This window comes from Hippopotamus amphibius, chromosome 14 (assembly GCF_030028045.1).
Source record: "Hippopotamus amphibius kiboko isolate mHipAmp2 chromosome 14, mHipAmp2.hap2, whole genome shotgun sequence".
NCBI classification, from domain to species: domain Eukaryota; kingdom Metazoa; phylum Chordata; class Mammalia; order Artiodactyla; family Hippopotamidae; genus Hippopotamus; species Hippopotamus amphibius.
Genome location: NC_080199.1, coordinates 69,225,952 through 69,250,188, shown reverse-complemented (window position 1 = coordinate 69,250,188; position 24,237 = coordinate 69,225,952). Strand labels below are relative to the sequence as shown.

At 33.0% G+C, this 24,237-nt stretch overlaps 1 protein-coding gene across 4 annotated transcripts in view; it reads left to right on the top strand.

Annotated features, from left to right (window-relative positions):
* The window catches only part of NBEA (neurobeachin), a 625,442-nt gene that overhangs the window by 287,182 nt on the left and 314,023 nt on the right, over positions 1 to 24,237 (top strand). For all 4 annotated transcript variants that reach the window (XM_057707391.1, XM_057707390.1, XM_057707389.1 and 1 more), the window contains one exon: positions 7,931 to 7,992. In XM_057707391.1, coding sequence (XP_057563374.1) covers positions 7,931 to 7,992 — 62 coding nt within the window. The remainder of the gene's footprint in view (positions 1 to 7,930; positions 7,993 to 24,237) is intronic.

Genomic DNA, 24,237 nt, shown 5'->3' with positions numbered 1-24,237 from the left:
CATGGAGACAAAAAAAAAAGTGACCTTGAATGCCGAGAATTTGCTGGACTATTTCCCTTGATATGACATTTTTGATGGGCTAGCACAAACATGGTTTCTAAGACATAGTTTAAAAAAGAGTAAATTTACAACGGTGTTTCACATTTTATAGGTGTTGATGATAATGCTGTGAGAATATTCTCTTCAGCTCAGCTCATTCACAGTCAGAGCACGAGCAAATATCTATGCAGGAACCATCTCCGTAGCTTCATTTTTTAATTGTAGTCTATCATTCTGTGGAAGAATTATCTATGAAAGAGCATTAGGAACTTAAGTTCTACAACTATACAAAAATTCTTAGCAGAAGCACAACTGTAAAAAAGAAAAAACATCCACAGCCAATAATTCCTAGGCTGTGTCAATGCAAAAAGAAGCAAAAAAAAAAATTGAGTTTATTTCAATAAATCAGTCAAAATGACAGTATTATGTAACTACAGTTACAGTTAATCTTGTTTCTGAGCAATCTAAACATTCTAGATTTACAATTTTAAAGCAGCTTAGCCAACCATTCTCATATGTAAATAGATTTTTAGTTATGAACATACAGAATTTCCATGGGAAAAGGTGCAATATCAAATTACTTTGAGATTGCGGTTAATATATTAGTATTAATTTCTTTATGAATCTTTCAAAATATTTCATGTGAGAGTACCACTAATTTCTGACTTTTGAAAAGCAAAGTTACATTTCTTTTATTTTAACAAATGCCTAAGATCCATATTCAAAACCTTAGAGCTCAATATGTTTTGTAATTCAGATATTTGGGGATTTGAGAAAAGTAATAGGTGCTTATATGTGTACTTCGTAGCATCTTCAGGAGAGTCTGGGGTAACTCGTTACTTAAACACATTAATATATCTATAGTAATACATAGGGACAGTCACACTAAGTAGAATAAAGTTTGTAAATAGCATCATATTATTTAGGTGAAATTTTGCTGATGATTGAGGCTTATGACAATCTTACGAGAAAGCTTTTTTCAGAGCTTTTTTGGGTTTTGGAACTATAAAGTACCATAAACATACATGTAAAATAATTTCCCCTGAAGTTTTAAAAATCTGTAGATGTAATAAATAAATAAATAAATAAATTACAAAAAAAAAATGTAGATGTATAAATGAGTATGTGTATACATATATGTGTTCTCTCTCTGTGCTTCCCCACTTCCCCCATCTCTCTCTCACATGCACACATACACATATACACACACACACACACACCCCAGGGATGAGGAGATAGTTTTACTGGAAGACAACCAAGCTCATTTGATTACGTCTTGTCTGTGGCTGCTTTTGCACTACAATGGCAGAGTTGAGTAGTTGTGACAGAAATTTATTATTGTCCCCTGGCCCCCATCCCCAAAGCCTACATATTTTATCTGAACCTTTACAGAAAATATATGCTGACCCCTAATGTATATGATACAGCCAGAGACTTCAGTTTTATTCCTATTCTAAAGACAGTAAGACTGCCATAGATTTGTGATAACCTAGTATTTAAGTGAACTAAAGTAAATCAATGAATGAATGAACTCTCACTGTCTCTGCAGTATTTTGAAGATGCTTTTCAAAATTTCCAGTTAAAATTTATAATCTAAATATAAAAATAAACTGTTATGGTTTAATTACATTTTAAAAAGCTTTTTATTAGTAAATGAGTTTAATGTTATTTTGGTTTCTTAAAGATAATATTACAGTTGTTTTCATTTGAAGGTGCAGTTTTAAATTAAACTCTGAAACATATAGGCAAATCTTGAAATGTCTAATCAAAATAGTAATATAATACTACCTAGACATATTAATATTAGTTGTAGGAATAATAGTAAAACTTCAAAGCATTAGTGTTATTTCAAAGGATGTTTAGTATTGATTTTTTGTTTGGTTTTGGTTTTTCAGTTTAAACTTAGAAAGCCATACTAATTTCTCAGTTTACTAATTGGTAAGTTTTTGACCTTAATAAGTTTAGATGACTTAAATGATAACACTGAAAGTAATTTTTTACAGTCAGGAGAATATCACAGTGATGAAATAGAAAAATAAATTTCATGTTTCAGATAAAAAAGTAAAAGAAAGGTAAAAAACATAGGAAATTGCTATTATGCTGATAAAGATATGTAAGCATTGCAGAAGTCACAAGAGATATACAATTTATAGTTATACATTGTGTCCTAGAATACCATCATAACACAATGTGAAAGCTATATAGAGCAGAGAATTTTGAAAAAATTACTAGCTGCACACCACTGAAACCAAAGCATGTGAAGTATAGTTAGCATGCAAACTTTCTTTCAAGGTCTATAGTTCTTATTCAACATTTATTCTTCAAATGAAGCTGTTTCAAAAAAATAAAAAAATAAAAAGAAATGAAACTATTTCAACTATTTCAGTGCCATTAATGTGTACTAATTTTGGAATTGAAAAAAGTTAAAATCATTAGAAAGTTATTTAAAAACTAAATTGTTCTGGGCAGACAATATTTAAAATTCACATTATCAGAATAGTCATGTCTGATAGAAATTAAATTAGCATATTTTATTGTGAGGAGAAATAGAAAAACTAGATCTTAAAACTGTACTGGTAAAATTAGTACTGGTGGTTTGCTAGTGGGACTCATAAAAATTCCACAATTATATTTTGTCCAATGCCATGTTATCTGTGTGACTTATTTATATCAGGTTTGTCAGTTATAGCATCCATACCCCAAAAACAAATAACCTTAAAGCTCAGAATTAATTTTTTTGCCTATATTCCTAATTTTGTCCAGGATGAAACTCACTTTCTTTCGACAAACCTGCTCCTTCATTTATTTTCCTATCTCACTTAAAGATTTTATCATTCACATTTTGCTCCTTTACCCTGTCCTTTAATCTTATATTTAGTTATCTAAACTGTTTTGCTGTCTTCTCCAGAATGTCTCTCAAACTGTCTCTACTTGCATTGCTGCCGCCCTCAGCTCAGGTTTTCATCATCTTGACTAGACAGTTAAGGGTTTCTTCCTATTCCACCGATAGAAAGTGATCTTCCCAAAATAGATCGAATTCTTTCTGCCCCCTGCTTACAATCCTTCAGTGGCTCCCTGTTGCCAGTGGAAATAGGATGTCATAGATGGCTCTGCTTCCTGTCTGCCTCCATCTTTATTTCACCTCCTGCAATCCTCTGCACTCCACAACGTAACATTCCAACTCCATTTTACTAGCTATTTCGTGCTTCTTTGTACCTCTAATGTTTCTCTGTCACGTCGAATGACTTTGCTTTTTTCCTTTTTTTGCCTAGGTAGGGTTAGCATCATCCAACTCAGATGTCACACTCCCTGTAAATTCTCCTCTGCAGAGCTGCTCACTACCCTTTCTGTGCATCTAACACTGTGTACTCTCGGTGTGCTTCCTGGGATTCTGTGTCATGATTATTTGTTTATATAAACTGTCCCACTTTCCTTGCTTCTTTTCAAACGTAGCACCTGGCATGATATCTGGCATGTAAGACACAATGCTCAATAAGTACTTTTTGAATGAATTGTGCTCTTGTTTTTAAAAAAATACTCTTATTTTTCTTAAAATTTATTTTTCTTCATCAGCTATTTGTATAAATATGTATCAACTATATATTTACTCAGTGAATGATGGTTTTTAGATTTATTCATTTAATTAAAGTTTATTGAAAATATACCCAGAGCACTGCCCTGGTCATAGATGTGTATGCTCTCCTCTCTTGGAAGAGGGCCGCTGCTGAAAGAAAACTTGATGTTCCTTAGAAGATGAGCCCCACCTATAAGTGTGATTCCTTGCTTGTTGCTGTAACTCTTCATACACTTCACCTCCCGCCATGAGGGGCATCCTGCTAGAAATAAATTTTTCCACACTATTTTAAGGTCTCTTTTAACTTGATCTTCTAATTCTTCAGGTACGTGAAGTCAGACCCATGCATTGAATCAAAAGTGTCTGACAGCTCTGTATTAAAACAGCATCACAATACCTTTCAGTATCTTTTGTATTAAAGAAAGAATTTTATCCCAAAAGTCAAACTTCTAACTTAATGTTCATTTTACAATTTAGTGGGATTTGGTGGGGTTTGTTGGTGGTGGTGGTGGTGGTTGTGGTGGTTCTGGATTGTTTGTTTTATTGGCAAGGGAGTGTAGTTCTGAAAATAGAAACTGACTTCTTATCCCTAGTAAGTGTCAACCCAAAAAACGGCCAGTGATTTGGATGGCAGTTTGCTCATTGTACCCTGTGTATGTTTGCTGCCTGGATCTGAACCACCTCAAGTCTGTCCACCTCATTCAGCTTCTCATAGACTTGCATCTTGGCCAGTCAGTTAGCCAACCTTGTATTTTAACAACGTAGTTCATAATACATCCAAAAGCATGCACTAGACCGTTTCCTCACCATTGGAGCATCTCCTACATATTCAAGCTTCTTTCTTTCACGTGTTGATAGTCTACACTGATGGGTTCACTTTATACTGGTAAGGTAGTGTGGTCCACAGTATTGGATTAGTATTTCTAGTCAGAATATTTATTCTGATGAATATGTGAGAGTGTTCTGTTAATTGGCCAACACTTCTAACTAGATTTTTGTTGGAGGGGCACCTATGTATTGCTCCCTTAGGGGCTACTTGTTAAGTGACAAGGTAAGAAAAGTCATCATGGAATAGGAATGCCATAAATGATCCTTCGTGTCATTTCTCCCATTGTATAACTTGCTCCATATTCTTCCTTTTAACTTTCAAAAACATGTATAATTTTATTTCTTTCACTCTTTACCTATCTTTAAATTTTACCCTAGCACTCCAGTCCCACTTTCACACACCCCCTATATTCTACTCAGCCAGTCACCCAAACTACAAAGGTGTTTTCAGGGTTTTTTGGTCCCCTGCTCGCTCTGTACTTTTTGCTTAAGCTTTTTTGTTCCCATGTCTGACCAACATATGCTACCTTCTCCAAGAAAACTGTCAAAATCACCCAAGTTGGAACTAACCATTATGACCTTTCTCATCGTCACATGTTGTCATCCTGTTAGTGTCAAATTATTTAAGTAACTCTGCAGCAAACATGAAATGGACCTTTGAGTTAGATGACTTGAATTCAGGTACTAGTTCACTACTTACTGAATGAAACACCTTGTGCTAGTCACTGAATCCCTTTTTATCTATCACGGGGTGATAATTAGTTCAAAGAGTTTTTAAGAGAATCCAATGAGATGGCATATATAAAAGTGATTTGTCAGGGATATGTGTATAAAAACAGATGATTGAACCTGGTGTACCCCCCAAAAAATAAAAAATAAATAAATAAATAAAAGTGATTTGTAAATGATAAAGCTCTATGTAAATGTTAGATAATCTTAGATTTGAATTAAAAATGGAACCTTTGGGAAGGTGTAGACAATGTCTTATTAATCTCCTGAGTGCTATCACCAGCCTTTCCTTATACGAGGAGATATCAAATGAGTTGATTTGATATGAATTTCTTGCCAGATGCAAAAAGGAAAAAACTCAACCTGTTTGAGACATACACTTGTAAATTATCTGCCTTATACATATATAGCCTGAATTATTTATAGCATTGCTAGATAAATTTGGCTCTCTTGAGCTTATGGTTAAAGTTATGCAAAACCACGTTTATTACTTGCACCTTAGATTTTCAAATACAGGTGTTTTTTATTTAGAGAATGTGCAGGATAGTGTCATCAGACAACTCTTGTATTTCCAATAGCTCTATTAAATACCTCAATATCTCTAGATATCTTTACTATCTCATATCTCTAATAAAAATCTATTTACTTTAGTAATACTTTTGTTAACACTTAGAAATAGTGCCAACCAAAATGATTATATAAGTTTTGAAGGGTGATAAGACTTCCAAAACTGCCTCTGTTTGTGTTCTCATTGTCAAAGTTAGGTTTTTGTTTTCATTTTGTTTTGTTTTGTTTTTTGAGGAGGATCCATTATCATTCTGTTCGTTCTAACTACATCACATTAGTAAAGGTGCAAGGGTCTATTGAATTGAAATCACAATGGCCTTTTTCAAAATACCTAGAGTACTGTTTGCAAACTGTAATTTTTCTATCCTATCATTTTGTTGTCATTTCCTCTGAACAAAGCATTGATGGAACATTTGTTTGTGTTTTTCTTATGATGGAATGATAGTATGTGTTTGGAAAAAATATGAATATTCTTGTTACACAGCAGTGTTTTAGAAGTTCATTTAAAAATTAGTCTGTGCGAAATGAATGTAATCACGTTTTTCCTACTTATTCAAGTTGTTACGTATTTCAGAACTCTAGTACACAGAATACATGGTGAATAATTGTTTATATAATCGTTCATTATATACCCTTATAGTCTAATCATTCTTTATATAGCCTTACAATCTAAAATCTAAATTGATATGGAATACAGATTTTAATTATGATCCTTTTGCTATGCATAGTCCTTTGGCCTTTTACTTAGTTTTTCTTTGTCAGAATTTCAAGTAGCTGAGTAGCCAACAGGTGATAAATGTCCCATTAATCTTTCCGACTCTCTAGCTCCTGAGCATGAGAATTACTGATCAATTACAACAATTGTCGCTTAAATGAGCTTTTCACATCTGCCTCTTATTTCATTAGTTAACTGTCTGCCCAAAGATCTGATAAAATGGAATACTAGCGCCTTTTTACAACTTGTTCTGTAGGTCCGTATGCTAAGGATAGGGTTGTTAGCAGGATGGGCACAAAAGGGTATTTATCCACTATCTACAATAAATATGCATGCTAGTGTCTGGAAAACATTTGAGACTCTTTATTGAAATCACCTTAAGAAGAAAAAAATAGCTGGTGTCACTTCAGCTTGCCGTTTATCAACAACTAATGTAAGATGATGGCATTCCTTCCTATGCAGTGCTTGTGCTGATTATATTTGTCTTCATATAAAAAGAAAAAAATGAGTCTATTAATTAAGTGAATTTTTAAAAGTTAGTTAAAAACTTTAAAAACATGTATTTTAAATTAGCAAACATCATGGTTAATCATACTCTCCTTCAGAGACTGTTATTAATCCTTGGTTACATCTTTTTCTATACATTGGCACTTTAAAAATACTACCAATCATGATCTGCCTTCTTCTTACATGTTACACAACAGTCATCCTTTTAATTGAAAAAAATTTGATGAATAATCAAAATTTAGACTGTTTTTAAGAAGAATATTTTCTTTCCTATAGAATGGTAATAATGGTATGTCATAGAATATAAATGAGAATTAAGTGAGTTCTTGTACATAAGGCACTTAATACAGTACCCAGCACATAGTAAGTGATCAATGAGTACTTCCCATTAATACATATATATTCTTACATTTAATTCTTTTTTCTTCTAATGTCTATTCAGAGACTTTGGAAGCAGAACGATGGAATATTTTATAAGTATTGCATAATATGTTAATTGTATGTGAAATTCATTTTTTAATATTTTAAAATTCATTTAACAGTTGGCAGCCTATGGGTAATTACCTGGTTGTAAATTATTTTAATTTTGTCTTTTGGAAGAAAATTTAGGCAGATCTTCAATAATTATTATTCTCTCCAGGAGACAATCACATAGCAGATGTCTTTGGAATAAAAGGAGCTCTAACTAGCTTATCAGTTTTGATAGCTACCCCCACCTAGTTTAAATATAAGAAATGCCTTGACCAAATAAATAATCCAAGCCTCAGGTCAGTTTTTTTAGTATTCTTCACATCTTCTTGAATATCTGAATATTTTGAAATTAATGCTATAAAAATATCAGTGAATGTTTCCATTCATTTCATTTTAGGAATTCTATTTTAAAGATTTTATAAGTTAAAACTATATAATGAATAGACGAAATGATTTCTACCATTGTCATTTCATTTTGTTTTAACCTTTCTTTCTCATAGGCCTTGTTTGTATGAAGTCCAGCACATCTGTGGTTGAGCTTGTTATGCTGCTTTGTTCTCAGGTACGAATCTCAATCACTTGATTACTTTAAACTATATGAGGGTTGTTTTACATCACTAACAAGAGAATGTATGTGGATATATATGTATATGTTTATATATTTTAAAATTCTCTAGTATCTCACAGATGAAGAAAATAAATTACATTGAGGTGTATATTTATGTAGATGATCTTGCCATGCAGATATTGATTTGAGTCTTCCTCTCCCTTCCCTCCCTCTAGCTGTCTTGTTATCTTGCACCTTACCTAGCCTTCTATTGTTCCCTATTTTTTAAATCTCTGCAAACATATGTATATATATTTGTCTATATATAGACATATATAAATTATATGTCTATAATGTGTTATAGATTTTTTGATACCCATCTTTATACATCTTTAAAAAATGATACAGTAGTATTTATAATTTTGATGTTCATTGTTGATTACATGGTTTCTTTTTCACTGTTAGAGATAATGAAAACTAGAGTTTTTTTTAATGCGATAGCCAAAGTATAAAATATAGCTGATTAGTGAAGGGGTTTTTGATATGATGCCTTGCTGCTTTCCCTTTTTTAATGTAATTTGTATATTTCAATGTAAATTCTAAAATTCTACTTGTACTATTTATCTTTAATTATCATAATTAAAAGTAGAATTATAATTGTTGGATTTTTTTAAGCAGTTATAAGAAAATTATATATAACATTTTTCTGATAACTGAAATAGGGACCTAATGGCCTTCTCGCCAGCTCTGCCAAGTCTCCTAGCGATCCCAATTCTCACATAAGAATTAAATATTTTGTAATATGAGAACAAAAAAGACCTCATGTATGTTTGTAATAAGCAGTTATTACATTTATCCCTAATTTCCTCCGTAGAAAGGAAAATATTGTTTTTAGTTACTGACCTGAGGTCTGGCTAAAACCACAACTAACTTCCAAATAAACAACAATATGGCTTCAATTGATCCTTTAAAGCATCAGAAAAAAACAAAACAACCAAAAACTTACCTATTAATTTTCAGTCTTCAGGTTTACTTTCTTCAAGAATATATTCATGGGGAAATCATTAGGTCCATTTTCCCCTTTTCATGCAGAAAGAATAGTAATAAGGAAGAAGTTAAAGAAAACAGCAACCCTGGCAGGAGTTCATCTGCAAGGCTTTTGAAAATTGTTACCCGATGCCAGAGTCCTGAGTTCAAGAGACAGTCTGTGAGATCTGTCTTGGACCTTGTAGGTTCTTGGTGATGCACATTAAAAAAATGGTTTCATGGGAAAAAATAGTGTAAAATTCCTTCTTCCTTAGCTCTTGGTTTCACTGCAGTTCAGAGAAATAAAGAAGAATGTAGCATTAGGGTCTAGTGCCTTTGATGGCCTCATCATCTAATCATAGGTTTAACATTACTCATTTGCTGGCTCCAGGAATTCCTGCCATTAAGGGCCCTAGAGATGAAACTTTGCCTCAGATATTGATTGAAAGGAAGAGTGAGAAATTTAAGCTCTCTATGCAGTGCACTTTCTTTCATTGTTTCAGCAAAGCAATATTATGAACGTCTCTCAATTTGATCTTTAAGCTGAATGTTTAAAATAATTGTGTGTTTTAAATATTTAAGTGGTTAATTGATTAAATATACCTCATTTAAGTGACTTTAAAATGTATTTGTTTATTTAAAAAGAAGCTCCAGTTGTTTTATTTTCTATTAAACTGAAAGTTTGCTGTCCACAAAATATTTTTGAAGAATAAAGAAACAAATGAGTAATCTTCCTTCGATGTAATTCAGGTGGGAGGAGTTTACTATTCTACTTTTAAATTAGCTTATAAAAACATCTTTGGCAGATCATTCATTGTCCAACAGATGTATAAAACCTTGGTTTTGAGGACACACAACAAATGGACATGTCTTCAAAGTTTCTTAAAATAACCTGCCATTTTCTCTACTACTTAAATTCATGATGATTTATATCCTAACCCATTAGCCAGACGACTGATAAAAAGAAATACATACAGCTGCTGATGCCGCGGAGATTGCTTGGCACCGCAGCACTGCCAACTCTGAGTGCTTGTCTACAGGCCTAATGCAGCCTTTGACGGTGGAGCTGGATCCCTGTAGAATTAGCCCAGTTCTGTAAGCTATCTTTGTGCGAAGGCAGAGGCAATCCTGAGGAATCTTTAAAGCAGCAGAGTTGTGAGTTTTTGTCTGTTTTACAGTCAGGCCTTTGCAAGTATTGATAGCTCCATGTTATTATGATGAGCAGTTATTAGTGCTAATAAAATAACTGAAAACCTGAATGAGTAACTGTCTTGATGAACTGCATGTATATGTTTTTCCCACAGTGGGAAATACAACTAAAATGTTATCCACACTGTGATTTAATTATTGGTTAAAAGAAGTTTTCAATGCAAATGGTACTTTCCGGTTTATTTATTTGCTTAGAATATGCTTTTTTCCCCCTAAATTTGGATAAAACATGGAAGGATAACATTTTAGTTGGATAAAACAGGTAGCGAAGTGCTGAAAAAGGAAAGGGAAATGCAACATTTCTCACAGCATTTGTTTTTCTTTCATTAGATGCTTTTATTTTTATGCTTTTGATTTCGGAAATTTCATGTTAACTACTACATGTTATTAAGGATATCAGCTGTTCTTTCCTTTTTATCTGAGCTCCTGAATAAACCTACTATTGCCAGTGGTTTATGTGCAAAATGTGGTCTAAATTTACATGAGATCATATTACAAGTGTCTGAAGGTACTTGTCAAGGATAATTCAGTTCATATGGACACTCTTAACTTTAAGGGACATGCCATCCAGTCTACGCGGCCCCCCTCACCCCCCGCCCCAGTGGAATTTTAGGTTTCTGTGGAAAACATATTTTAAGTTTTAAGATGCTATTAACATTATCATTATATTGCACTAATTGCTCCACAGATACCCAAACCATTTTTTACCATATATGGATATTTTTCTTTTTCCTGTAATTCTTTTAACATAAAAATAAATTTTGAGAATTAACTATTCTTCTTCCCTTTCAATTTGTATTTAAAATGTACTTAGTGGTATCTTTTTAAAAAAAATTGGAAGTAAAATGAACTGGAGAAAATAATTAATATACAGTGTTTTGAAAAATCTGTGCGTAATCAGTGAATACGTTTCCTCCAGAGTTCTTCAGTGTCTCGCAGGTCTGCTGTTGTCCTCTGTCAGCTTTTTTATGTTTTACAATCAGATGTGGTTGAGGTACTTTTCATTATTCTATATGTGTACCTTATTTTTCCATTACATTATTCTGAGTGTATTGTGTTCTTTGATGAAGAGCAGATTTAGTTTTCAAGTAAACTTTTTAAGGTACTATAATAGTTTCTAATTATTTCCAGATTTTTTTTAGGAAGTCTCCATCAGAGGTACTCCAGGAAAAATTGAGTGATGTTATCCCGTAGGATTTCTTTAAGTTTTCATAAGTAAAGCTTAGCAGATGTCACTTGCATTTTTCTGTGCCTTATCTGTCAATAAAAAATGTTTTATAAATTGAGAAACTTTTATGTAAAAAAAATTCAGTATTTAAGTTCTTTCTGACTTGAAGCACTGATTAAGCAAATGTATGTTTAATAAATCATTTTTATTCTCATTAAAAACCCCAAAATATATAAGTAACAAAGTAGAAATCAGCCTTGCAAGTCTCTGTAGGATCTGTGTATGAAGTTACTAACATGAATTATTTTGTGGTTTTGTTTGCCTTTATTCTTTTTTAAATACTTCATATACTTAAATAAAAAGGGTTCTAGTCACTTCACTGATGTGATCAAGGCCATAACCCAGGACTTCTAAACACAGCACTTACAAAGGAACCACAACTGAAGAACAGTCTTCCTTTTTTTAAAATGATTTAGCCTTTGAACTTTTAAATTTTTCGTTTTTTCTCCTATTTGATACAGTTTAGTCAGATGGTACAAAGAAAAAGACATACTTTTGTGCTAACTATATCAAACCTAATATTGAGGTACAAAGACATAAATAAGATGAATATAGAGGCCTACTAAGGAATATTTATTCATAAGTACTCAATGTTTAAAGAATTTTTGGTGTTTAAAATAGGAAGATTATAAATTTAAGAAAACTACAGATGAACTACATGTTTTCAGGCATCTTTGGAAATATGAAATCCTAATTATCATGATGAAATTATGCCACATTTAATTACTTAGTGACCACTTTTTTATTTTTGCACTGTAATCTTTACTAAAGATTTGTTGATACATTCTTCTGTTTCTTAGAGTCTGGTGTAATCCGTGAAACTTGCCTGTTTACGTAGCTGAATTTGAAATCAAGGAAGAATAAAAAGTTGTAGCATGATATTTTATTTTATTTTTTAAACAATTTTTTTAAAGAAAAAGAACATCTGTTTATTTTCTTTATTTACTTTTTTAAAAAATTATTTTTGGCCATGTTGGGTCTTCGTTGTTGTGTGTGGACTTTCTCTAGTTGTGGCGAGTGGGGGTGCACGGGCTTCTCATTGCAGTGGCTTCTGTTGTTGCAGAGCACAGGCTCTAGGTGCTTGGGCTTCAGTAGTTGTGGCTTGTGGGCTCTAGAGCACAGGCTCAGTAGTTGTGGCACACAGGCTTAGTTGCTCCGCAGTATGTGGGATCTTCCCAGACCAGGGATAGAACCCGTGTCCCCTGCATTGGCAGGAGGATTCTTAACCACTGGGCCACCAGGGAAGTTCCTGGCAAGATGTTTTAAATTGAATACAATCAAGTTCTAACTATATGTGATTCATAAAATTGATCCCGTGGAGTAAAAATAAGATTTTCATATAAGACTTTAATAAGATGGACTAAAGATGGACCCCTTGAAGCTAATAGATTTTCTGCACAGCCTAAGCAGGGATGGAGATTCAGTCTAAGCAAAGATCTGGAGAGAAATGAATCTGTTACGTGCTTAGACCAGGGATCAGCCTCATTTGGAGTGCATCAGAAATTAAGTAGCTAGACAGTATATTTATTTGGGTTTATTTGTCATATAGGGAATTACCCATTTCCAGGCAGTACACCTTGAGAGTATTTTCTCATATAAAATATTATAGTATGTTAATAGCCTAGAATTGAGATTAATAAGAAATTTCTAACTTGCAAATAGTGTTCAGTAGTTCGTAGTGTTTGCTTTTTTTATCATTTCCGCCTGTGTTTTTAGAAGGAATAAAACCACTGTTTTATTCCAGAGTATCTAAGAAATCCCTCCCTTTTTCTCTGGACGATGCCTGAGGCTGTCTGTGGTGTAATGCCATCTCAAAGTTAAAGGAGCAAATTGGGCATTTAAAGGTTTTTGGAATTGATATGATTATATCATCTTTCTTGCTAGAAAGTTTGTAGTATAGCCCAAGTATAAATAAAAGTTAAGCAGGAAATTGAAAATGTTGTGACGCATAAAGTGTATTCTCAGTGTGGGTCGTAATAATGACTTTAAATTACTGGAAAATAGGGAGAAAATTATACACATTTGTACGTATACCAAATGTACACATTTTGAAGAAAGATATAAGTATTAATAATCAAAAGATTTGTATTTAATGTGTCTCAAGGAGAATGCTGCTGAACAATTATAACAGTAGCTATTGTTGTAATTATTTACACCATCCCTCTATGAAAATTTAATCAAAGATTTAAAGAGCGTGTAATTCAGATTACTTTTGATCACTTCAATGAGGTCTTTTATTGTTGATTTCTTTTATTTCAACTCCTGGAGAAATTGGCAGTATAATGAATTCAATCACTTTTATGTTATAAAATATTTTTAAGCTATGTTAATATGTATGATACCCATACATGTTACAGCACTTTCATCTTCTCATAATGGTTAGTTCATATTCAACCCTAATTGTAAACAGAGAAGGAGAATGATGGATGAACGAAAATTCTAAGCTCATCTGTGTGAAAATGATAAAACGTAAGAGAAACAACAGCCCTTTTCTCAAGTCTGAACTCTCATAATTCTACCAAAATTGTGACAAAAGGAAATTGGTAAGTCTTGGCCACCTGCAGGATTCTCTTTAAGAGTGCTACAGTTTCTGTGGCCCAGGAGAAGGAATGCAGTGTATTGTGAGGTAAACAGATTTCCCTGGATGCTGGCAGACCAGCTCCCTGACCTAAAACCCCTTTCTACACTTGGCTACGGTGTGCACCCCTTTCCTTTCTTCGCAGTGATTTTGGTTCATTCATTTTGCCCCTGTTTTTTTTCCATATTTATATAAATTCTTCAGGCACATTACAACAACTTTGAAAAATAGTGAAATCGGTATATATTTCATTGTCCTACCACTTTGTACATTTTCTTGCTTTCTGGTGGATTTTTTTCCCCTTAATCCTGTGTATTTCAATATACTTTATTTCATAATGTTATATATAATATCTTAAAATAGGTGATTTTCTTTGTCCTTTTTTTCTTCCCTTGCACATTTCTTGACGATCATTTTTTCTGTGATTTTGTTGTTGTTGTTTAAATAATTATAAACTCACAGGAAGTTGCAAAAATAGTACAGTCCCATGTAGCCTTTCCCCAGCCTTCTCTAATAGCACCATCTTATATAAAGGTAATACATTATCAATAGTAGGAAATTGATATTGGTACAATACTTTTAACTAGACTACAGACATTATTCAGCTTTCACTATTCTGTGCGTGCATTCATTTGTGTGTATATAGATCAATGCTATTTCATTCCTTATATTGATGTAACCACTACCACTATCAAAATACAAAATACAGAATTATTACTATTACTTTGTGTCTTCCCAGTTATTTCAGTCCCTTCTTTTATGAAGTTTTTCTGGTTTATTATTATATGATTTTAGTCACTTCATCCTTCCCTTTAGCATTTGAAGTACATTTATCGAGATAGTCAATATAGGTACCTGTTTACATGTTCTAATTGGATGCTCTTATAGGTGATAAAGTATGATTTTCTTTATCCATTACATTGGAGTTCCTTTTATTTATTTATTTATTTATTTATTTATTTTGAACACGTGGCTTTTTTTTTTTAATTTATTTTATTTATTGGCTGCGTTGGGTCTTCGTTGCTATGCATGGGCTTTCTGTAGTTGCAGCGAGTGGAGTCTGCTCTTGCTTGCGGTGCGCAGGCTTCTCATCGTGGTGGCTTCTCTTGTTGTGGAGCACAAGCTCTGGGTGCGCAGACTTCAGTAGTTGCAGAGCATGGGCTCATTTGTTGTGCCTTGCAGGCTCTAGAGCACAGGCTCAGTAGTTGTGACACACAGGCTTAGCTGCTTCGTGGCATGTGGGATCTTGCCAGCTCAGGGCTTGAATCCGTGTCCCCTACATTGGCAGGCAGATTCTTAACCACTGTGCTACCAGGGAAGCCCCTGGAGTTCCTTTTAGAGTAAGCATCATGCCAAGTATGTCCTCCTTATTTTAGGCATTTGATTCAGCCAGTGGAGAAAATAAGTATTGTATAGTCTCATCAGTATATTTATTTAACATTAATTGAGATATTTTTGAATTGTAGAATGTTTTTTTTAAACTATCCAAAAAGGAAGACTACTTAAGGATGACAAAGCCTTAGAGTCTTTCAGGGTCACATTATGAATGTTATTCGTTTCAATTATGCTACAGATTTACACCATAACAAAATTCATTTTATTTTTTTGTTGCGGGAGATGCCTTCTGTTTTGCTCCTCAGTATGTCATCCACACCTTGCAGTGTCCAGAACTTGGTATAGATATTAATTACTTACTGAGTTAATTAATGAGTAAAAGAAAAACACAGTCCCCAAGGTGATTTGATTTATTTATGTTTTTGTTGTGGTAATCCATATATAACATAGAATGTGCCATTTTAACCACTTTTAAGTGTACAGTTCAGTGGCATTAATTTAGTTAGATAACCATCACCATTATTTATTTCCCCAAATTTTCAGCACTCCAAACCAAAACTCTGCACCCACTAGGCAGTAATGCTCCTGAGCTCCCTTCCCAGACTCTGGTACCTCTAGTACCTCTAATCCACTTTTTATCTCTATGTTTTGCCTATTCTTTATATATCATATAAGTGGAATCAAACAATATTTGTCTTTTCATGTTTGGTTTACTTCACTTAACATAATGTTCTCAAGGCTCTTCCATGTTGTAACATGTATTGGAACTGCATCATTTTTTATGGTTCAACAATATCTCATTTTATGCACGGCAGCACATTTGGTTTATTCATTAATCTTTTGTTGGACACTGGGTTGTTTCCACCTTCTGTATATTGTGAATAAGGCTGCTATTAACATTGGCCTACAAGTGTCTATTCGAGTCTCTATTTTCAATTCTTTAGGCTTATGTCATTAGGTACAAGGTATATAATTGAGTAGAATTGCTCAGTCATTTGGTAATTCTGTGTTTAGTTTTTTGAGGAACTGCCAGTTTTCCATAATATCTGTATCATTTTACATTTCTATTAGGAATAAATAAGGGTTCTGATTTCTCCATATCCTCTCCAACACTTGTTTTTTTCTCTCTCTCCCTTTTTATGTTTTTTGTTTTGTTTATTGGTTTGAAAATTGTAGCCATTCCTAGTGAGCTTGAATTGTGATTTTGATATGCATTATCTTAATGACTAATGGCATTGAGCATCTTTTCATTTACCAATTCAAGTCCTATGTCATTTTTAATTGTTTTTTGTTGCTGTCGTTGAGTTGAAGTGATTTTTATTTGTTCTGGATATTAAACCCTTATCAAGAATATGATTTGCAAAGATTTTCTCTGATTCTGTGGGTTATTTTCATTTCTCGATAGTGTCCTTTGAGGCATAAAAGTTTTTAATTTTAACAATGTCCAGTTTATCTGTTTTTGTTACCGTTACCTATGCTTTTGGTATCATATATTTGAACCTGTGGCCAAATCTGAGCTCATGGAGATTTCCCCTATGTTTTCTTCTAATAGTTGTATGATCTTAGGCCCTAAATTTAGGTCTTTGATCCATTTTGAGTTAATTTTAAATATGGTGTGAGATATGGATCCAACTTCATCCTTTTACAAATAGTTACCTGGTTTTCCCAGCACCATTTGTTGAAGACACTATTATTCTTTTCCCATCAAATGGTCTTAGTACTCTTGTTGGAAATCGGTTGAGCGTAGATGCCTATGATGATTTTTAATGCGAAAGTAGTCCCCGCAAATTGAAAGAAAAACAATTTTAGAATAAGCATTACAAGTTTAAATAAAATTTCCTGTTACCTCATAGTTTCCCTACCCAGGAGTAATAACAATTAGTCATTTAATGTGTATCCTTTCAAATTATATTTCTACACATAAATGCAAAATTATGTTTCTTGTTATTAGTATAAACAAAAATTCCTGTTTTAGCAGCAATAGTTTACAAATTACTTTTCCCAGTTGCTAGTGTAGAGCAGTGCTGTCCAATCAAAATATAATGTGAGCCGCATACAACTGTAAATTTTCTAATAACACATTTAAAAATGTAAAAGAGAAATAGGTGAGATTAATTTTAATAATGTATTTTATTTAACCAAAATATATATTTGATATATATGTAATCAATATAAAAATATTTAATGAAATATTTCACATTCCTTGTTTGTTCTAAGCCTTTCAAATCAGACATATATTTTATACTTAAAACACATATCAGGTCACACTAGCCACATTTCAAGTGCTTGTAATAGCTGCATGTGACTAGTAGATGCTATATCAGTCAGCACAGCTCTTTCTTCATATATGAACATCTGTGCTTTTCTTTTTCTAATGTTAATATGGTCTAAAGGTAGAACAGGGTATTCCAGAAGCCCTGAATATTGTAGGTCTTTAAGCAAAGATCAGCTGATTGTGTGTCAAAGATTCTTGTACTTGGTTAAAAAGGACGATTCCCAAGTTTCTCTACCATGCTAAAATTCTTACACAGGCTTATATGCCTGTAGCTGTATGATTATTTATGAATAAATGTAGAACACTTTAATATAACTGTACATAACTCTGCTTCATGATAATCATACACAACAGGGTCTTAACATTCAGGATTTAATACTGGAAGTTCCTGCTGTTCTATCTTATTCTTATATAAGTGACATAGAGTAATCTATTTTTGCCAAGGCATGAATTGAGATCATATGTGCTACAAGTTTGGTATATGAGAGTGAATAAGTGAAGCAGACAACAAAGCATCAACAGCTCAATGCAACATGGTTGCACCCTGTTTATTCTTGAAAATAACGCAATTTTCATTATGATTTCTTGCTTCTGTATAAGCATAGGTGGTAGCCACAAAATATTGGTACGTAATAAGTCTCAGAAAGTACATCTTGAGAAATATTAAATGTCTATTTTATCTTTAGGTTATCTGTGAACATTTTTTGACAAGCTAAATTTGCATAGTAGTTTAATAATGCCCAGCACTTTGGCGATAGTTATATACAGTTTAGAGCTCTGGATTTTAATGGTATAATTTCCCTTATATTCATATTTTACTGTATCTTATTCTTAAATCATGAAGTTTTGAGGATCACTCTCTGATACACCTATTCTTAGCTCTAGAAAAATGACATTCAAAGACCATCATCAAAAGTGATACCAACAATGCTATATAACTTAAGATAAAATAGTAGTACATCAGTCATGACTCAGACACATAGGATGTTAAGAAATGTGCTCTGTTATATAAATGTAAATTATCTTTTTCATGATAAATCATAGAAATTAGAGAAGGACAGTCATTGTTGTTTCATTGATTATAGACCAGTACAGGATTTTGTTTTATTGGTTTTAAGGTTTTGTTGTTGTTTTTTTCTGGCCATGCTATGCGGCTTGTGGGATCTTAGTTCCCCAACCAGGGATTGAAAGCCCCAGCAGTGAAAGCACTGCGTCCTAACCACTGTACCCCCCGGGAATTCCGGGTTTTAAATCTTGAGTTCTTTTTCTTCAAAACTACATTCTAAAAACCCTATTTTGTTTTTACTGTTTTCCTACCTATGTAGATCTTAAAGTATGAAACATTTCCTCTACTTTCTTATTTAATAAAGTTATCATTACCTTGATTTCTGATCATTTCTAGTAGCAGGTAATAAGGAAGGAGTATTCTCTAGAACTCAATATAAATATGTTTGTATGTTGTATATATTCATAGTTATAGAAAATGCTCTGTTTAAAAAATACATTTTAAAACAATCTAGATTATTTTTAGTCATAAATGTGCATATGTGTATATATGTTCATAAGAATATTTGTAATAAACATAGTATGTGCATATATGTATATATGTTCATAAGAATATTTGTAATAAAAAGTTGTGGTAAATTTATTTATACTGAAATCCTGGGAAACCTCATTATCTTTATATGATATGCCAACTCTTAGTAATCAACTAGGTATATTTCCATGTTGTGTAATGATTTTTCTATGGCTGACCTTCATATCAATAATCTCTTTGTACTCATCATTGATTATTCATTTCTTACATTCAGTTTTTCCTACAATGCTTTTAGTAAGGTGTTCATAAAAGTAAGCAATGGGAATGAAAAAAAAAATCATGCTTTGAATGCTTACATATTTTTTTCATTAGTTTTATTTTTTATATACATTTAAAACATTGCTTATCTCTGTTTTTCTCTCTGCATAGTATTTTTTTACTTCAGTCCTTATACTTATTAATTTCTTTAACTTATTTCACAGAATTTATAAGCATACCAATTATAATGAGCATTTGTTATAAAATTTTTTGAGAATCATGCCTACTTCTTTTAGTGGCAATTAATGATACTTATGTATTAGTAAAAAAATAATTCTGGGGTGCCAGAAGACTTAATTTAACCTCCCATTTTTACGTTGAAATATTTTCTATTATTTTCAAAAAATTTGAGATGGATTAAGTCTCTAAGGACATTAAGTTGTTTTACTTAATTACATACAAAACAGAAGAGAATGAGAAATGTGTACTGAACTGATGCAGAGGAGGAAAAACCGGTGCGGATGGGTGGGGAGGGGTGGTGTTGGGAAATTATGTGCTGGGTCTGATATTTCTACAGGGTTATCTAACTACCATAAAGTGATTGTGAAGAGAACATAGGGATTTCATTGTCATCCTTCTGGAACCTATTTGTCTTCAAAGTGTTTAGTTTCAAAGGATCCTTAACTTGATATCCAGGTCTCTGAAAAAGTCCTTCATCTTAAGGAAATGTTATGCATCCGTGTAGAAGAGTTAAAAATTTGTGACAAAATTGTCTAAAGACTTGGCAGCTCTCTGCAGGCATTCAAAGCCAGTTTATTATGTTTCCCCATGAAGATAAAAATTTGATGCCTATGTTTAATTTGCACCTTTTCTTATGGCTGCTCATTTTCTTCAGTAGTGGAGCATGTGTGTGTGTGTGTGTGTGTGTGTGTGTGTGTGTGTGTGTGTTCTCAAATGGCAGAAGACATTGGAATGATTTGTAGATAAGATTTTTAAATATACTTTTTTTTCCTGTCACTGCCAAGAAATTGACTTTGTTGAAATGATGATAAATTATTCTTATTTCCTTTTGTATACATTCTCGTGTATCCATTTGCCTTGTTTTAAGTAATTTCTCTAAGTCTCCATGTCGGCGTTGTTAAGGAGCTTAGGACAGTGATTGAAGCGTCCTTTCCCAGTCCAGCTATATCCCATTTCCTAACTCTCAATGTAGTTTATGCCTCAGCGACCACAGCAGACACTCAGTTCCTCCTGGGTGCTGTGTACTTCTCTTGTCACAAAGCTTTGCATATCTCCCCTTTCAATATTACACCTAATTATTCTTTTGAAACTTCTAGAATTGGTTACAAAGTAATATCCATTTAAGAAATACTTTTTGAAATACTTTTTAAAGTGTGTATCAGTGTAAAGGAATATAACTGCATAACCTAATTCATTCCTCATATTTTTTTACATGTTCATTATAAGGCAACACTTTCAGTCTTACAAAAATATCATTTATGGGAATGAAATACCGGGTCAGAGCTGAAAAGGACTATAGCAATGGTCTTATTTTAAAGATGTATACACTTCAATAATTATGATGTAATTATGATGCAACAGTATACTATTTTATGAATGAGTGGAACGAATTTAAATAATTGAACAATTTGAAGGGAAATATACACATCACTTCATAATAACTAAATTACTCCATGCTGGCAAGGTAGGAGCTTTGAGGTTTGTGTGTGTGCAGTCTCGTTAAGAGGGAGAGATGACCTTAGTTGGTGGTTCTCAGCACTGACTTCACATCACAATCACTTGGGAAGCTTTATAATAATACTGATGCCTGGGCCCTATCCTTAGATACTATTCTGATGTGACTGGTGCTTTTTAACAACATTCCTGTTGATTTTTTGTTCAGTCAGAATTGAGTACTCACAGATTTAAGTGATACCATAGATTTTGAAGAAATGAATTCAGTTCTACAACAAAAATACACTGAGTGCATACAGTATGCCGCACACTTGCTATTTACTAGATAAACATGGTTCGATAAAACAAGATCCTTCCTTTTATTAATGAGTTTATGATCTAGTGGTGAGACATGTGTCTGAGAAATCACTACAAATTGTAAATAATTATATTTCAGAAGGAAGGTTCCGTGAGTAGTAAAAGTAATATTAAGTGTTGAGAAGATGATGATGTAAGCTTGATCCCATTTTTCATTTCCAAAGTTTTAAAATTATTATTTCTTTACCCACTGTAAGATTTATTGCTTTCCCAACATAAATTCTTGTTATAGTGTTGCCCTTTTACATAGGAGTAAGATCTAAAACTTCATCTACAGAATAGCATACCCGAAGGAGAATATGCCCTTTGTTATACTTTTCCTTTAGGTTACTTTTTCCTTCACATTTCATTTTTTTCTTTACACTTATACATTCTTGTTTACTGCCCAATACTGTATACCATATTCTCCTGAGAATGTAAAGAGGTTAGACTTTTCAACTAAAGATGCCCTCAAAATTGATTATTTGTGCTACTTGTACAACTGTCATTCAGAAATCATTAAACAAGCTTGAAAACCCTCATTCAATCCTCACGTTTTCTGAGAGGGAAAATACACTTTATCTTGTGAGGAACATTTTGTTTTCCCTTTTTCTCTGTCTCATTTAGCATTTTCTGTAATAGCTGAAAGAAATACACTGTTTTCCTCTTTGCCTTGTGAGATATATTTAAAATTCACCATAACAATAAGAGATGAAAATAAGTAAGTCTCATGCAAAATTCCAGAAAACAGCTGATGAAAAACTTATGTTTAAAATTCCTAGTTTTAGTGCTGCTTTTATGGCTTAAGTCTTTCCTTGTCTAACTCTTCTATCGAAGCAGCCCCCCGGGATGCAGCAGATGAAAGGGTGATACAAGCTGTAAGCCATGCGATCCACCATATCATTCTTATATTACTTATAATTTTAAATTAAATTTCATGACTTTTTTTTTTCCTCTCAGATGCCCGAGAGATGAATATGTATGTTATGGGACTTAATGTGTCTCCTGCCTGGGACTTTGATCTCATACCACAATTTGAAAAGTAAAAATTTTAAACTCACTTTCTTAAGGAAAGACCACTGGTAACATGTTTTTGACCTTACAGATGGTTAATATTAGTTAATGTAGTTAACAGAAATTGACTTGATAAATTGAAATTGTCCAAATTGATTATTGTAGTTGATGAAGAATTTTGAAAGTCTTCAAAAACTGAATTAGACTCTTTTAACACTAGGTGAAATCTACTTTGGTCCTTACTTAGGTCAAGGCCTGCAAAACTACTCTTGTACTCCCAGCCATATCATCTTAAAGCATAACCAGTAGGCTTCCATGGTAGAAAAGAAAATATTCATGTTTGGCAAGCAAATAACTAATGGAACCTAGAAAAAGGTACCAGGAAATATAATATTTTGTACATAATAATGTAAATTTTATACATAAGGATTTTTTCTGTGTTTTCCACCTAACATCACTAAACTTCTAGAATTGAACTTTTGTTGCCTTAATGCTGTAGTACAGTCACTGTGCTGTTTGCATCATCTATTTCTTCTGGTTCTATGGTTACCACAGATGAATAAAGTATGACTCTTTCTTCAAAGATACAAGATCTAAAATCTAATCATGTAATATGCGTATAAAACATACAAAAGTGAAGTTGCACTGACATATGGAAAACACTTAAGTTATCGAGTTTTAAACTCTTATATTAGAAAATTGGCATTTCAGGTTTTGTGGTCTTAAAATCTGTATCACATAAATGTTCCATATCTACTTATGGGTGAGGAAGGACCAGCAGGGCAGTTAGAGGTGGCAGAAGATCGAGATAGAGCCTGTAAACTTTTTTTGCTCAGGCCGAGAGGAGAACAGAAAATATCTTCTCTTCCTATGGATGGGAAAAAAGAGAGAGGGAAAAAAGAGAGAGAGAAATAGAGAGATCCTTTCTTCTTTTTGTGATTAATAATGCTCTTTCATGTCTCTACAGAAAAAGAATCCAGTTAGATTATGCATCTGTAGCTGTAGAGAAATATGTACGTTCAGTTAGTTATGAGCATTCTTAATAGGAACATTTGAAGTGGTTTTATTACCTGTCACATGGCCTCACATCTCTGTTAATACCAAGAGGTGAATGCATGTGAATTGCACTTTACCCAATAAATCACCAATAATAGTATTTATTGAGTATTACTTACGTGTCTTATGCTGCAGCAGGTGCTAAAAATTAAATATTAAGTTCGAAAACCACATTTCTCTTCAAAAATCCAAGGCAAATAAGACCAAGGAGTTTACACTCTTCTGGAAAAGAATTATGCTACAGTTTACAATTGTGTTACTTAAGTCAGGGTCCCTTCATGAATACTGTGGACTATTTTATATGTGAACAAGTAAAGAATAACTTCATCTACACTTATTTTTACTCTTTTTCTGAAGAAAGAAGTATCCTTATTCCTTTCCAGGACACCCCATTCTTTAACGCCTTCTTCAAGATTTCCCTGTCACCATCTTTCTCTCATAATCAGTGTTTCTCTGACTCTTTCATTCTCTCTGGTCTACAACCATATTTAAATCTCTTCACCCTAAAAACTACAAACCAATATTTCTCTCAGTCTCCTATTCTATTTTTTCTTAGCTTTCACCACAAAATTCTTTGAAAGAGTATACTCCAGTTAGTACCTTCTCTTCCTCAGTTCCCTTTCATTCATCAGCCCAGTGCAATCAGGCTTTCATCCACTGCATTCTAATCACCAGATCCTGGGAACTCTTTTGTGTTTTCATCATACCTGACT